The sequence below is a fragment of the Neolamprologus brichardi genome, chromosome 17, assembly GCF_056152115.1.
Source record: "Neolamprologus brichardi isolate AB-2024 chromosome 17, ASM5615211v1, whole genome shotgun sequence".
NCBI classification, from domain to species: domain Eukaryota; kingdom Metazoa; phylum Chordata; class Actinopteri; order Cichliformes; family Cichlidae; genus Neolamprologus; species Neolamprologus brichardi.
The window spans coordinates 16,539,172-16,554,752 of NC_142120.1; the positions used below are offsets into that span (position 1 = coordinate 16,539,172).

Below are 15,581 nucleotides of genomic sequence, written 5' to 3' on the forward strand. Positions count from 1 at the left end.
TGTTTTGAGGGTCTTTTTAAGGCTCATTGTCACATTTTACTGAAATTAAAAGATCTGATATGAATCTTGTTCTTGCTTTGATTGCAGATTATCTTTTACTAGTCACTCTATTTTTTGTTTTTTTTTCTGCAGCAGCTGGCCTCATGACACCTCTCAAAAAATATCTGATGATAGAGAAAGATGCTGTTAAAGATGTGTTAGTCAAGTGTTAAAAACAAAGCTGGAGAGTGCAGCGATATCATGCTTTTTGCAGTTTGTTGGGAACCAGCAGCTGGCAAACATGTAGTTATTGTGAACGCAACACCGCGCTAACAAAGTACAGGTGCTTTTTATTCATATTCATTGAGAACAAAGGGGGTTTGAGCTTAATTAAACCAACCAGACCCAATTAAAGGTGTGTTAGCCTTGCAGCCATTGCTCTTATGCCACCTGTTGACAGAGTTGTCAACATCGCGTTTGAAGATTAAACCCTAAAAGATCCACTTGATGACTCTGAAATACAATTGAAGCAAATTCAAGTACCTGCTGTTTTATCAAAGAAGACGAGGTGAAGATAAATAGCAACCATCTCTAGCTATTACTTAAATGTAGAGCAGAGGTGTTGAACTCATTTTAGTTCATGGGCACACACCTAATTTGATCTCAAGTGGGCCAGACGAGAATATGAATAATTTGATCTGAATTTCTTCCTTTTTAATGAACCATCTACTCAGAAAACAAAAGATGATCAGCCTGAGATTTTTTGCCTCACTCTCCGTTTCAAATATCGTTACACACACACTAAAATCCATGTTCCCATTGGCCTTCTTCAGATTCTTACACTACTCAGAGTACTTTAAGAATCTCACCAACCCAGATCTCCTCCAGTGCGTCGGTCACTTCATTTCCTAAGATTGCCTTGCTCTCTCTCAAACAAAGTAAAGGTAACACTTACTAATCACGGCTTCTTGTCGATGCCTTCTTTGGGGTTCTTCCTAGCCTGGACGCTGCTTGTTGATCCCCACTTTCCTCTTTACTTACTCCATCCACCCTTATCCTTCAATAAAGGTTGTTTAATTTAATTGAGGATGTGGACCCTGCTGGTGGAAAAGGCCGCACAATTCAAACTTCAGGGACTGATGAAAAGAACAGTTCAGACACCCACCCTGTTTAGGTGAACTTGGTGTTAATTCCTTTACAAGCACAATATCTACATGTTTAAACCTTCAAATAACCCATGCAATGTACGCAGGACTTCTAGCCACAGCTATTTTGAAGACTTTAAAGTATAAAAATCCAATACAAACATGGAGGCTATTAATTTAAAACCCCTGACAAACAATCACTGCAGATGGGATGTGACAAACAGTGGCTGTTAGCTTACAAGCTCAATATAAGTTTATTTTTTAAAATAAACAACAGAACATTTATTATCAATGTTCAGTTAGCAGCCAAAAACCTTTCTGTTATCAGCCACTCACTCCTGTTAGCGTATCTACCTAACCACTGTTATCAGCAGCACTCACCCCATTATAAACAAAACAAAAAAAATCTATTATATAATTGGTCAGAGATACTTTATGCAATCAGATGCCCTGTTATTTCACTATATAACAGTTGTATTTCAGGACAGAGCCCTGTAATCAGTGACACTTGCCCTGTTTTTTATTTTTACTATCCCCCAAAAGGCAGACCTTCTTTGTTATTCCCTCATATCTCTCCTTACTTTGAACAGCAACCCATCCCAATACTTCTGGCAAGCTAGCCCCATAATAAGATCCCTCATTGGCTACTTTTGGTGAACACCACCAGTTGTAATCCTGGGTGAGCCCAAAGCACTGTAGTAGTCAGCAGGTATTTTTTCCCCTAGTTTATTTTTCCAAGAATGTTTCAAACACCCGTCGTCTCACTCACAGACTCTACCTCTGTGCCGAACCAACGGCGTATTGGGTTCTTACTACCAATCAGCTCAGCCTGCTGAGTGACGGTTGCTCTGATGTTAATTGTCCCAGTTGGTTGCGGCGCTACTGGCCAAACTAGCTGGCCACCATGGGGCTTGCCGCTGCCTGAGCTTTCATTGTTCTCCGCTTCATTTCCTTAGTGGCAGATTTAGTGGTTTTAAAATAAAAGTAGATTTTAGTCTTAGGGCCCTTGCAGGCATACTGTGTAAGGCTCTGCCTTACTGCTCTCTCTCCCTGACTCAGGTGCTATCCTCCTTTTCTCTTTAGGATCCAACTCCAATCACTCATCAGCACTGGAGTTCAGAAGCTGGGGAACAGTGCAATAGTAGCAAGTGCTATTTGGACCGTCTGGCAGTATGTGTTAGCTGCTAGTGAGTAGTTATTTACTCTGACTAATTCCTTATACAGTTTCTTATTTTTGATGATGTGTTTTTGTTCTTGTCGGAAATAGGAGCGTAGCCTTCTGATTTTTTTATTCTCTCACACCTACTGTGTAACCCCGTTTGAAAGCAGTATGCTGGTTTAATGACAGGTCATTGTTCGGGTCATTGTTGACTTGTTGACTGCTTTCAGTCAGATTTCTGCCAACTGACTGGTTTGTATTAGATATATACATCTTCTAATAAAGAAAAACAAATTGCATTCCACTCTCAGAAAATCCAGAGCGACTTTTCGTGCTCATTTCCAGCTCTACGGTTTTATTCTTGGACTAACATCACTTTGCATCTCAGTTCAGGATAATCTTTGTTTATCTTATACCAGCCATATATATATATATATATATATATATATATATATGCTGCAGTCTGTGCCATTTCGTATTCGGTTTAATGTGAATGTATCATAGAAGTGCTTAAACATAGTCTTTATCCTCTTGAAACATCAGACAGGTTAAATGTATTTAGAGTCAACACTCACTTTATTAGTTACACCTCACGCCGAACTGCCTCACTTCTTTGCGGCTTAGGTTCAGCAAGCTTTTGCTTCTGTATTTGCATGATAGCATTTGACAGTTGCTGAGGATTTGTGGGAAACGTCCTCCTGTTGCAAACCTTTTCTACAACATCCCAAAGGATTGTGAGCTAGTGACTGCGGAGGCAACTTGAGCATTATGAACTAATAACTATGTTATGTTTAAGAAACTAATCTGAGCTTTCTGACATGAGTTGTCTTACTGAGCTAGACAATGGTGCACAACGATCAAAAGGAGAAAGTCATAGTCTTTACAAATGGATTTAAAGCAGCTTTGATTGCTGGCTCGATCAATTTGTGAATTTCTTGTTGTTAATCAGAACCTGCGCTTTCCTTTTACCCTGTTCTGGCAGAAAGCAAGATTTAAGACAACAGCTTGGATATTTCACGTCTCCTGACATCTAATTTTGGTGAGCCTGTGCATACTGTAGCCCCAGTTTCCTATTTTTAGGTGACTGGACAGACACCCGGTGTCGTCTTACTGCTGTAGGCCATCTGTTTCATCTGTGTTGTGTGTTTAGAGTTGCTTTTCCTGTGGTCCATGCTTGTAGCAAGTGGTTATGTGAGCTACCGTTTCCTTTCAATCAGCTCAAACTAGCCTGGTCGTTCTTTACTGACCTCTGCCACGAACATGGTGTTTCTGCCACCCACTAGATGTTTTCTTTTTTTTCCTTTTTTCTTTAGGGCCATTCTCTGCAACCCCCTGGGATGATTGTGTGTGTGAAAAGCCTGTCTTGCTTGGTTTGGATGTCTGCAGGACCCCAAAGTTAAATGCTTTGGGTTTCTCCCACACAATTGACCGATAAGATATTTGATTCAACTTGCAGTTGAACAGAGTGAGACACTCAAAATGAAGACTCAGCTTCAGTTAAGAAACTCGTCTAACGGCACTGAGAATTTTATTAAAAGAAAAGAAAAGAAAAGTACATTTGATAGCTTTTGGACTGAAATGAGAGCTCCACTATTTGCAAACTGAGATAAAATATTCACCCACATTTAAAGCCTCATTGCCTCTTGGTTCCCGTTGTCAGGCAACAGATTGCATCTTAACTGCAAGTTATTTATTCCACAAGAATGATACTTAGTGTATTTGATGGCTGGATAATTTTTTTTAGATGACTGTACTTTATTACCAAAAAAAAAGGTGGTTGTCACTACTGTCAGTCTCAATAGTAGCAGTAGTAAAGTAGATTTTAAAACAGTGAAGCCAGACTTGTGAAAACTCAAAAAAACACAGAGTGGGAAATAATCAATCCTGCCCTTCCAACTACACTCAGAGTTAAGAAAAAGAAGAGAATCAGTAGATAATAGGTTTCTCTTATCAGGATGTGATAGTGAAGCAGATCAACTGCTTAAATAATCCCAAAGTAATGAAACAGGTTCCTTTCTTCTTACTCACACCCAAATGAAGCTTAAAGTGGCAAAATTTAGTTACTCCCTCAGAAAATGACAAATACTTAGAAGACACTTTGCATCCGCAATTTAATGGAAGTGCAAACATCCTACCTGCCATTATAAACCAAATTGTATACATGTGTAAAATAATAACTTGGAAATCACTTTGCTAAAGCTTTCTTTCTGTCGCGGTTGTAAAGATTGCATTAGGGTGAATTGGCACCAAGTTCTGTTTTCAGCTCTTTCAGTTTAAGAGATGAATATCATTAAAGGCAATACTGAATGCTTACACTGAGATTTTTTCAGTTACATCGAAACCTTTAACAGCCTGTCTGTCAGAACCAGTGCAGTACCCTTATATGAAACAGCACTGTAAATGGAAAATGTGAGCATAACAAGCAGTGACTGTGGCAAAGAACGAAAATAAGGCCATCAATCTTTTCTGTGGAGTGGTTTTCTTTAGTATGCCATTATCCTCATGGAGTGCTTTGGTGACAAAGCCAAATTACAACCTGCACGGTGGGAGCAGACAATAAATAGTTCCCATCAGGATACAACACATCACCAGAAAAACAAAGATGTGCACACACACTAACAATCACTTATGTAGTAAAACGAACATTCCTGTTTGAGATTATGCCTATCAAACCAGTTTTTTATTCAGGGATCCACTAATTGTGAAATTCTTGGTTGTTAATTGGCAGATACCACTTTTTTCTGTTTATCTATTTTGCTTTATTCGGGTTTCTTTTCCCTTTGTTTCAGAAAATTCAGTAATCCTGATTATCAAAAGGAACACTTTCAAAATATTTCATTTGTTTATCGCAGCATCTTTGAACATTACTTTTTGTAGTGTCAAATCAGCTTTGCACAAATTCTGCCCATTCAGTTTTGTCAAATACACCAATATATAAGTCTGATGTTGTCTGAGAAAGATGTTCAGCAGATTAGTGGTACAACTCAAATAAAGTGGACAAAAAAGCCATGTTAAACAAACAAGACACATTTCATTACTTTTCTTACACATTTTATTATTCATTATAAATGACACCAGTATGGTGAAGAGCCATTATTCCAAAGTAAAACAAAGTTTGATAAAGCATACAGCTGACTTTGGATCAGGTGGCCATGAGCCATACCTTAGTTGTGCTGCAGTCAGCCTTGGCTCCTGAGAGGCTTCCCATAATGAATGTTTCTACTGCACTCGCTCAGTCTTTTGTTCTGCCCCCATCCCCTCACCCCCAAGATGGCCACCCCTCCCCGAGCCTGGTTTGGCGGGAAGTTTCTTTCTATTAAAAGGGAGTTTTGTCTTCCCACTGTCGCCAAGTGCTTGATCAATGGGAGTTGTCTGATTGTTGGGATTTTTACCTTACAACATAAAGTACTTTGAGGTAACTATTGCTGTGATTTGGGGCTATATAGATAAAACTGAGCTGTTGCCATTCAAGCTGATACATCAGTGCATGCTTAGTTAAAACATTTTTATTAAGGCTAAAAAAAAAAAGAAATCTAGAATTTAAGTCTCTGCTTTAGTGCTTGGTGGTTACAGTGTCCCTGGTAATGAACATGAACGTGAAATCCTTTGCAGTAAGATTGAAACCTAAACCATCATAAAGAATATGATGAGGAAGGCATGTTTGTTTTATTGTTGTTGAGTGTCTTTGTATATTATGTGCAGTTGAATTTTTGCAACTCCCATTTTAAATGTTATTTAGACGAGCAAAAAGAGTGGCAGGTTCAGCACTTCGATGTTATAATTGTGGTATTTATAATATCGTAGAGTTTTTAGTGTCTTATTAATACATGTGCCAGCTGTTGTTCTTCGGCGGTGAGTGAGGTGATGATTAACATGTTCAAAAGTTACACAGTACATGTGCAAGTACATGGGTTTGCACACACACACACAAAGCTGCAGTTAACCTTAGAGACACAGCACTGCCTTCTGTCCGTTCACAAAACACCTGTGTGTAAAGTAAATACACCTGTTGTGTACAAAGAGCTTGGTGTAAGATTGAAGTCGTAGCACATTTTCAGTTTTCCTGTGAAAGCACAGTTTCTGATGGAGCCAGCAGAGCTGAGATTCATAGTCTTTACCGCATGAGAGTAATAAATAATAATTTTATCTTCGCTCTGTGATGTTAATCTGGGGTTTACGCAGTGACTGAGTGGCTTTGTTCTGAATTCAGACTGCTGGCCAATTCATCCTGGACCCCAGCTGATGTTTACTCAGGCTGAGCCGGCAGCTGCTCACACGATCTGCGTCAACTCTGTCATCTGACAAGGCGTGCACACTGCCTCTGACATGCATCTGTCACAGCAGCAAAAGAAAAAAAAATCTAACTGATTCTGCTTCCTCTTTCTTTTTCTCCTCGTGTCCAGCATCTGCCTGGCTGCCCAGCATCGCCACAATGAATGAAAGTCGAAGGGAAGCACTGGCGGCGGCCGCCCCCGCGCCCACCACCGCCTCCTCCTCCACGGCTGGCTCCAACACCACCAACATGGCCGGCCCGGGCACAGGTGAGAAGGATGAAGCCTTCTCCAAGCTGAAGGACAAGTTCATGAATGAGCTGAACAAAATTCCATGTGAGTGTGTCTTTCTTTTCTCCAGTCTGGCAGTGGGACAACTTGAGAGCTAAAGCATCAACTGTATTTTGTGTTGTTTTATTTAATATATCTCTGGTTTCTGGTGTTAATTATACAGAATTACCCATTTTAAAACAGTCTCAGCCCTTATAAGATGCTTTTATGAGGTGTTATTGGTGATAACTGCTACATTTCTTGGGGTTTCTTGGAACCTTTCTGATGTCATACATCACAATGTCATTTTAATATGAACCTTAAACTTCTGATTTTGTACGAGGGGTTTGCAGACATGCAAAGGCGCCATTTGTGTCATATAATAATAAATATAAACTTTATTTATATAGCAACTTTCAAAATCAGAGTTACAATGTTTCTCAACATTAAAAAGAGATTAAAATGAAATAAAATGAGCTATAGGAACACTGGAGATTAAAGTGAGGAATGTTTGAAATTTAAAATGGAAAACAACTGTATTAAAAGCAAATATATATTTAACTTAAATAAAAATGATCACGAAAAAAATGATAACATAGAAATAACTCAAAGTAGAGGGACAGAAAAGGACTAATTGTAAAAATATGTAAATAGTATTTGCATAGCAATTTTTTTTACTCAAGTTAAACACTCAAAGCCTTATTCACTAATTTACACATATTCATATAAGTGTTTTTTCCCCTTTTCAACCTAATATTCATTGACTCACACTGTGATGGACGCAACAGGAGCATCTCAGGGTTAAGCATCTTCCTCAAGAACACTTCAACATGTAGTATGGAGGAGTCAGTCGTCGAACTCGCAACCTTTCAGTTGATAGACAGCCCACTCTACCCTCTTGAACCACAACCGTCCCCATGTCTTTAAGATGGACTTGAAAGATGACAGCAAGCTCATCAAAATATACATGCATATATCTTTAAAAGAGGTAAACGTTCTTTTGTATAAAATTATGAATCAAAGTCTCCAAGACTGAGCAACTGAATTGACCTGCTTATTCAGGCTGAAGTCGTTATCACAAATGATGCTGAGTTTTCTTTTGTTTGTTTTTTTTAAATATTGACCCAACATTAAAGATGAGGACCTCGGGTCTGTTGTAGTGAGTCTGATAAATGCATCAAGCCACATAACGATTATCATCATCTTATCCACATTTATCTGCAGGAAATTCTGTGGCACCAACCATTTAAAATCTTGGATTCGGTCGTTCAGTGCATTAAGTTCAGGACTGTCAAAGAGATACTTTCTATCGTCCACATACGAGTGAAAACTCACAGTATGACTGTGGATGTCATGCTTCAGGGCTAACAGGAAAGGTCTGAGGACAGACCCCTGAGGTACTCCAGAGGCCATCCTCATATATTACTATTACTTGCCAGTGATATCACTAAAACACCTACCTGTAAATAAGAATAAACCTTAACTAGAAAAGCCTGAAAACCCACCACTAAAACAAGTGTAAGGTTGCAAGTACAACCTTACCTTAGTTTGCATTTTGTACAGCATGGTAGATCATTTCAGCAGTTCTGTTGTAACTAATAAAAGGATGTCCAAAAACAAAAAAAAAAAAAAAAGAAATGTTGTAAACAGGCTTCCACCTGTTGGAAATTTCAGCAGATGTTCATTAAGGACATCAAGCAGATGGTCACACCTCATGACGTTGCAAACGTCAGTGAAAGTTTTCTTTTTGGAAATATTTTTCAACCATAACACAAGATTTTAAATGGGCAATTAAACAACCGTCAATCAGCGAAAAACGAAGTTCTGTGTTGTGACACTAAATGTATCTTCTTAAAGCACTGGATTTAATGGATAGATTACTCAAATACTCCTACTGTTAGAATTACTGACTCCTACATGCGATGCGCAATTTCTGTCAGAAATGACAGATGCCATAAGAAGTAACAAATTGTCCTAACGGCAATCTGTATCAATAATATAGTATAAAACACAAAAAGTAAAATTCTGTTTTCGCACCTATAATGACTTTTATTGTTTAAAATACAAACATCTGAGTGCATTCAGTAAGACTGTGCTGTAAGCATGACTAAAAAGTGATTCAGCAGTGGTTGTGAGTGAGCATTTGCTGGTGACGCACAAAAAGCAGCCAGTGTCACCGATGACCTTGATGACAACTTCAGGTGAACCAGGCGGCCTGATTATTTACTTATTCATTTGTTTTTGTGGCGCTTCTGAGTCAAATTACTAACAACAGCATTTAACATTTAACACTGAATTGCCCAAAAAGTAGAAAGGCGTAATCAAATTTGAAGAGTGGAATAAACATCAACACATGGCAACAATAATTCAAGCGTTTGACACGATGCATCACCAAATTATGCGTAGCAGCCTTTATTATTTGCGGTTAGAGTTTCTGCTTTTCTGCCTCAGTAGAGCATTCAGTCAGAACTCTATTTCTTTCTATGTAATACCTCCTTCTCTTCTTCTTTTATCACCAAACCTTTTCTTTTATATTTAAATGTGTTTTCTTTTTCATTTTTTCCTGAAAAATTTTGGAGCATAAAGTTTTAGGGAAACAGTTATCATTGTGTTTCATTCTCTGATTGTGTTTGCATTCAGAAGAAATCTATATATAGACATATCCACGGGCTCACGTGGAAGTAATATCCTCTTCTTTAGAAGAGAAGCCCTGCTTCGTCACCACCGACACAAACGGGAGTAGTCATATTCCCACATTGCAGAGATTTAATAGTGCATGAAAAATGTCACCTTCTACGGAGGAACATTTATTTGTTAAAGGCAGCATATTTGTGTGAAAAAATAATAAAAGCTATAATTTATATTCAAATACTTCTCATGGCTAAAACTACAGAGGATTTAGCTCCATGTGGGCTTAAATGAGACGCTGATGCAAAATGAAAACACATTTGTGGGTGAATGATTGGGATCAACGCTATTCAGTGTTGCAATTGGCTGAGGTTTATATCTCCCCTGGCTCGGCTTTAAACGTCTGTCACTGAAACCCACTGCAGTTCCAACACAACTGAAGCCTGACAGCTTCCTCATGTCTCATTAGGTTGTGGAGCAGATAACTCGTATTCATATCATTTTTAAATTTTGTACTTTGAAGAAGTAAATTATACCAACTTTGGTTTACCTCAGGCAAAATGAAAAGTTCACCAAAATCAGACCAGGGTCTTACTGCTGCTTTTTCTCACCTCATCCCCTCAGTCAAAAGCAGTGAGGGTATTTTTCTCTCTCTGTGGAATATCGATACTGTCTGGAGAAAGCCGGCTTGCTGCGTGCTCAGCACAGCCTCAGTACTGTGGCTTCAGAAGATCTTCTTTGGGGATTATAGCCCAGTGTAAGACCTGCATGCTTTTAATAAAGGTGGTCACGTGGTAATAATGGTCTCACTGGCCGAACATGTTGAATTCTCTGTGGCAACAATATTGTCTTGGCCCATCTCTTTAAGCAAAATCTTTGTAAATGTTTGTGAATTTAAGCAATTTTCTTAAAAGATATTTATAGCATGTTTTAAGATAATATTGTTTCAATGTATTTATTGTTACTCAATTAATCTGCTAACTCAGTAGTCTGTCTTCAGATTGGTTGTTTTGTTTGATCAGAAGAAGAAGAAGAAGCAATAAAATAAAATGTAAAACCAAGAAAAGATTCAAATCCTGCCACAACCTTTATTTTTCCTGGATAAACATACTAAATACCATGACAAATGAATAATAAAGTAGAGTGGCAAATATCTGATTAAACTTTACCTGCTGCTGGTATATTTTTTTTGAATCAAGTAGCTTAATTACTTTTTCATCTTTTTTATTATTAGCTGTTCATTCTACACTTAAATTCAATAAATGAAGAAGACATATGTATTGTTTATCAATGCCTTTTTCAACCCCTATTGACAAGCCCGCCCCCTTTCCCTTTCATCCAGACTGATGTGCAAGTGTACCCATTCGTCAGGCCGCCACCACCACACAATTGGCCTTTGTGTTAAGGCCCAAAAGTTGGGTGTTGCTTAATGCTCACACAGTGACAGCGTTATCCTGGATAAACCTCCACCATGGCATTACTTGAGTAAATACATGACACTGAGTCGTTCGAAAACGATGTTGATACTCGTGAGCAATCCAAGCCTAGAGTAAACACACTCTCTGTTCTAAAGACGTCAGACACAAATCTAAGAACACACATGAATGTGAGGGTGTTAAAACTGACTGTGATAGCCCAGAGGGAGATTCTTATGTTGAGGACAGGCTTAAAAATCTTGGAAATACACTTGTGAAACATATTTTTTTGTATATGAATGCATCAGAAAATTGGAACTAGTGGAGGTAAACTGAATGTTTAAAATGTCAGTTAGTTTTAAATATTGATTATTGCTCTTTTTTAACAAACATTTGAAAAAGTTGGTACGTGCTTTTTCTTAATAATGGTAGAATTTAATGTATTTGTATTGTATTTAATGTATTCTCTGACATTCCAGTCAGAGAATGTTGCATATAATAAAATTTTTGCTTAATGCATAAAGTTAAAAGATTAAAACTAATAAAATAAGTTTTAAAAAGAGACTTTTTCATTTGTTTACATTTTGTATGATGGATTATGCAGAAAAAGTAGAATTGGGCTGAAAGATCTATCGCTTTATCACCTATTCAGGTTGTAAATCGTGTTTTTTTAAAAGTAACTTAGTAATTAATTACTTTTGAAAATAAGTAATCAGTAAAGTAACGGGATTACTTTTTGGGGGAAGTAATCAGTAATTAGCTACTGATTACTTTTTTCAAGTAACTTGACCAACACTGGTGGTAACTAAGTATTTCCCTGGAGCTTACAGGTGGTTGGTGGGGGCATTGAAACACACATAGCAATGCAGGACAGAAGCAGCACTGACATGTCGTATGAGATGTTAATGATTTTAAAAAATCACAGTGATGATGTAGAAATCGGGGGGGACTCGCGTTTTAAGTATGATACTCTTGGTATTACAGGGTTAAATGGACTGCCAACTCAAGAAGGGATTTACATGTTTAGTTATTAGGATTCTATTATTAGATTTTGATATTATTATTATTGTTCATGGCTGAACTGTTTCCAAACGCCAAGTGTAACTTTCACCTAAACAGTGCTCATGAACAGCAGAGGACTTCCCATTACTTATCATTCGCAGTAACCCAGAATTGCTGTTTATGCATATTCAAAACACTAGCATCCATTAGAACTACCCTGGCTGCTTGTGCTACACAAGATGATGTTTTTTGTAGATGTTTTCAGCAGCACATGATCAAATAATTGGGCAGTACTCCAAATGTGACAGAACAATCAGCTCACAACATCCATCAGGACAAAATGGGAACATGCAGGGCATTTTCTGGAAAGAGAAAATTGTTTTAGCCATTTTGGAGGCGATGTAATCAGCATGGTCAGACCAACGAGTCAAAGCTACCACACAGTAATTTAATTTTACTAACCTCAGTTTAAATCTTATATGTCTAGGTGCAGTGCAGCAGTATTAACCAGAACACAAGTGTATTGCCAAGTGAAGGTACTTTGAGTAGCTTTAAGAAAACTAGAATCCGTTGAGTAGCTTTGCTGTAGTTTAACTTCCTCCAGTGCAAATAACTCATAGATTGCAAAGCTTTCCTTTCAAAGTACTTTCCCCAGTCCTTTTGCAAAAATAGCCATCTGAGCTAGAGTTTTTCCAAATGATCAAGCCTTCACATCCTCATAAATATGAGCACACACGTCCAACACACATTAAACCACACTCCGACTTCTGATTGAACACAGCAGCTGCATCCAAGGAACCCAGTGCATTGAATTTCTTAGTAGGTTTTCTAAACACCAAAGCCTCTACTTCCTGATAACAATTAACCTCTGAACACAGAGGCTGTTTGATCCATGGCTTCTGGCTCCACCAGCTATTAGTCCAAATAACACAGACAAGCAACTGACATTTCAGGAAAATTAATAATAAAGATCATATTTTTTCTTTTCTTTTATTCTCCTTTTAGACAGTCTTAATTTAATCTAAAAAACACTTACATTGTTAGCAGGTACAAAAAAATCAAGATGTCTTATTTAACATTTCCCTGGTTCCCATAAGAATAATATAATATTTTAGTGTCTTTATTTTTCAGTAAAAAGTAACTTAAGGTGACTGATTCTGTAAATAGGCGCTGTGTAAATACAACTGTGTTGAACTGAAGAGCTTGTGTTGAGCTGACTCTTTGACTAAAAGCCTTCTGTGATAGCACAACTTTGTCTCTATGTTTGAGCCTAATAGAGAAAAGTGTCATAAAGCTCATGGCTGCAGCTAAAAGACTACAAGACTGAAATACATGATGCTGTAATCTGATAGGAGGCTAAAGAAAATGTTTTAAACTGTCTCAACTTCTTTGGCTCCATGGCGGCTCACATTCAACAGACAGCAGAGTTTATTAAAGGGGATTACGGTGGTGGATCAGCGGAGCTATTCATCTCTGCCTCCCTACTGCTCTGGCAACAATCCTCGCTGCCTACTCTCTGCCCTCGCTTTACAAAAGTTTGCCCATCACGAGACACCATCAGAGACTGGTCCAACCACAGCCTGATCAGTGCTCAACCACCAGCAGCCTCTTTCTCTGAGAACATCAGCTCTCTGGGAAACAGATTCTCTGTATTCTCACATATGCACATATCTGAGAAAGTTTCTGCATCATTACCCCGAGAGATCAAGGTAGTGGTGAGGGCGACATTTAGAGCTCAAATGTATTTTATGAGTCTCTGTGCTGAAGCTTTGTTGCTATGAAAGGCAATTAAACATTCACAAACCCTCACTCAAATGGTGATTTTTTTTTATTTTAGTAGCACTCAGTAACCACAGCTCCAATGCCATTTTGATGAGAATATAATACAGAATTAATAGCATTGGACATGTTCTCGAAGTTACTGAATCCTAACAAAATCTGAATTGATCAGGTGTCACATCAAGACCACCTGCCTAATATTGTGTTGGTCTTTCTTTTGCTGCCAAAGCAGTCCTGACCCGTAAAGGCTCCACTAGACATTTGAAGTTGTGCTGTGGTATCTAGCATCAAGATGTTAGCAACAGATGCTTTAAGTCCTGTAAGTTGTGAGGTGAGGCCTCCATAGACCAAACATGTTTGTCCAGCACATCCCACAGATGCTTGATTGGATTGAGATCTTTGGTGCCCAAGTCAACACCTCAAACTCCTTGTTGTGCTTCTCAAACAATTCCTGAACCATTTTGCTTTGTGGAAGGGCACAAAGAACACCCCACCCATGAGTGAATAACCTTTCCATGAAAGGGTGTCCGTGGTCTGTGAAACGGCTTAGGTAGGTGGTACACGTCAAAGTAACATCCACGTGGATGGAAGGACCCAAGGTTTCCCAGAAAAATATTGCCCAGAGTGTCGTACCGCCTCTGCTGGCTTTACGTCTTCCCATAGTGCATCCTGGTGCCAAGTGTTCACCAGGAAAACAGGGCACATGCACCCTGCAATCCATTGGATGTTAAAGAAAATGTGATTCATCACCACCTTCATCACATCAAAAGCAGCTAGCATGTCTTCCCTCTTGTTCTGATTGTTCCTGATTTCATCTGTTCTTCCCTCAAATGGTGAAACAGGTTTGTTGTTTCAACTGTTTTCTGACCTGTTTAGCAAAGTAGCTCCTGTTTCATTATGTAAGCTGATATGCGACTCTCACTCTCAGACATGCCTGGGCTTATCATGTTATTGTGTGTGCTGGCGAATGTAAGCATATGGCTTCGCTATATCTTTGATATCAGGATATGTGCTGACAATATGACAACCTTCAAAAATAGTTTCATAAGATACCTGAGGGACCAATCCTGCCAACTGGTGGGGTTCAGCTTGTTCTGGGGTTTGGCAGAAATAAGGAAAGCCAAAGACATCTAGAGACATCAAATAATTCTGAAGAGTAAACAATGATAGAGTCTGGCACCCATCAATGCTTGTTTTATGTTAGTGGATCAGAATTTTCTTGTAGAAAACTGAATAAAAGGCAGGAAAGAAAAGCATTTCCTAATTTGACCAAATTACAAAGATGTAGACTTGCTGATTTTAAATTAAATCGCATATAAAGGTACTCTGAGTGCAGGATTCATTTTAATCAGCTTCCACCTATTGCATAGGGAGTCATTGTTGCAGAACGCTGGATGATGCTCCCTGCTGCAGATGTATTGTTTCCTTAAACGAGCCACAGCGGGGAAAAGGGCATGGACTCGTAGGCATAACAAGATATAATACCAAGGTTAATTGACCAACAGGGTCCTGTCTTATTGGATTAGTGTGGCTATAACACAGATGCAATATAAAACTGGCATACACACCCCACCCTTTTAAATCTATCGCTCCAGCTCTGTCCATTTGTGAAGCTTCTTTCTCTAATGTAAAGTGCTTTGTATTTCCAAGGAGCAAAGAGATGAATTCAACAGAAGCCCTTTTAATTATAGAATGAGTCAGAACAGAGACATCATAGCAAATATCTTTACTACAGCAAAGGAAACGTGAGGGTGACTGAACTTTCAATAAGAACAGTTGTATGACAGAAATTCTCACTATTATTTAGATCAATTCCATTAGGTACATGATAGCTGCTATTGCAGGTACAGTACTGTACACTTGTGTTTATGAGCCATCTTTCTTCAACTTTGTTAGTCAGCCTCTTTACCTTTAACTTGTTAGCTGCACCAGA

General features: G+C 38.5%; 1 protein-coding gene across 5 annotated transcripts in view; it reads left to right on the top strand.

The window, feature by feature from the left end:
* The window catches only part of syt1a (synaptotagmin Ia), a 212,201-nt gene that overhangs the window by 142,339 nt on the left and 54,281 nt on the right, over positions 1-15,581 (top strand). For all 5 annotated transcript variants that reach the window (XM_006780865.3, XM_006780869.3, XM_006780868.3 and 2 more), the window contains one exon: positions 6,687-6,890. In XM_006780865.3, the coding sequence (XP_006780928.1) occupies positions 6,716-6,890 (175 nt within the window). In that variant the 5' untranslated portion in view covers positions 6,687-6,715. The remainder of the gene's footprint in view (positions 1-6,686; positions 6,891-15,581) is intronic.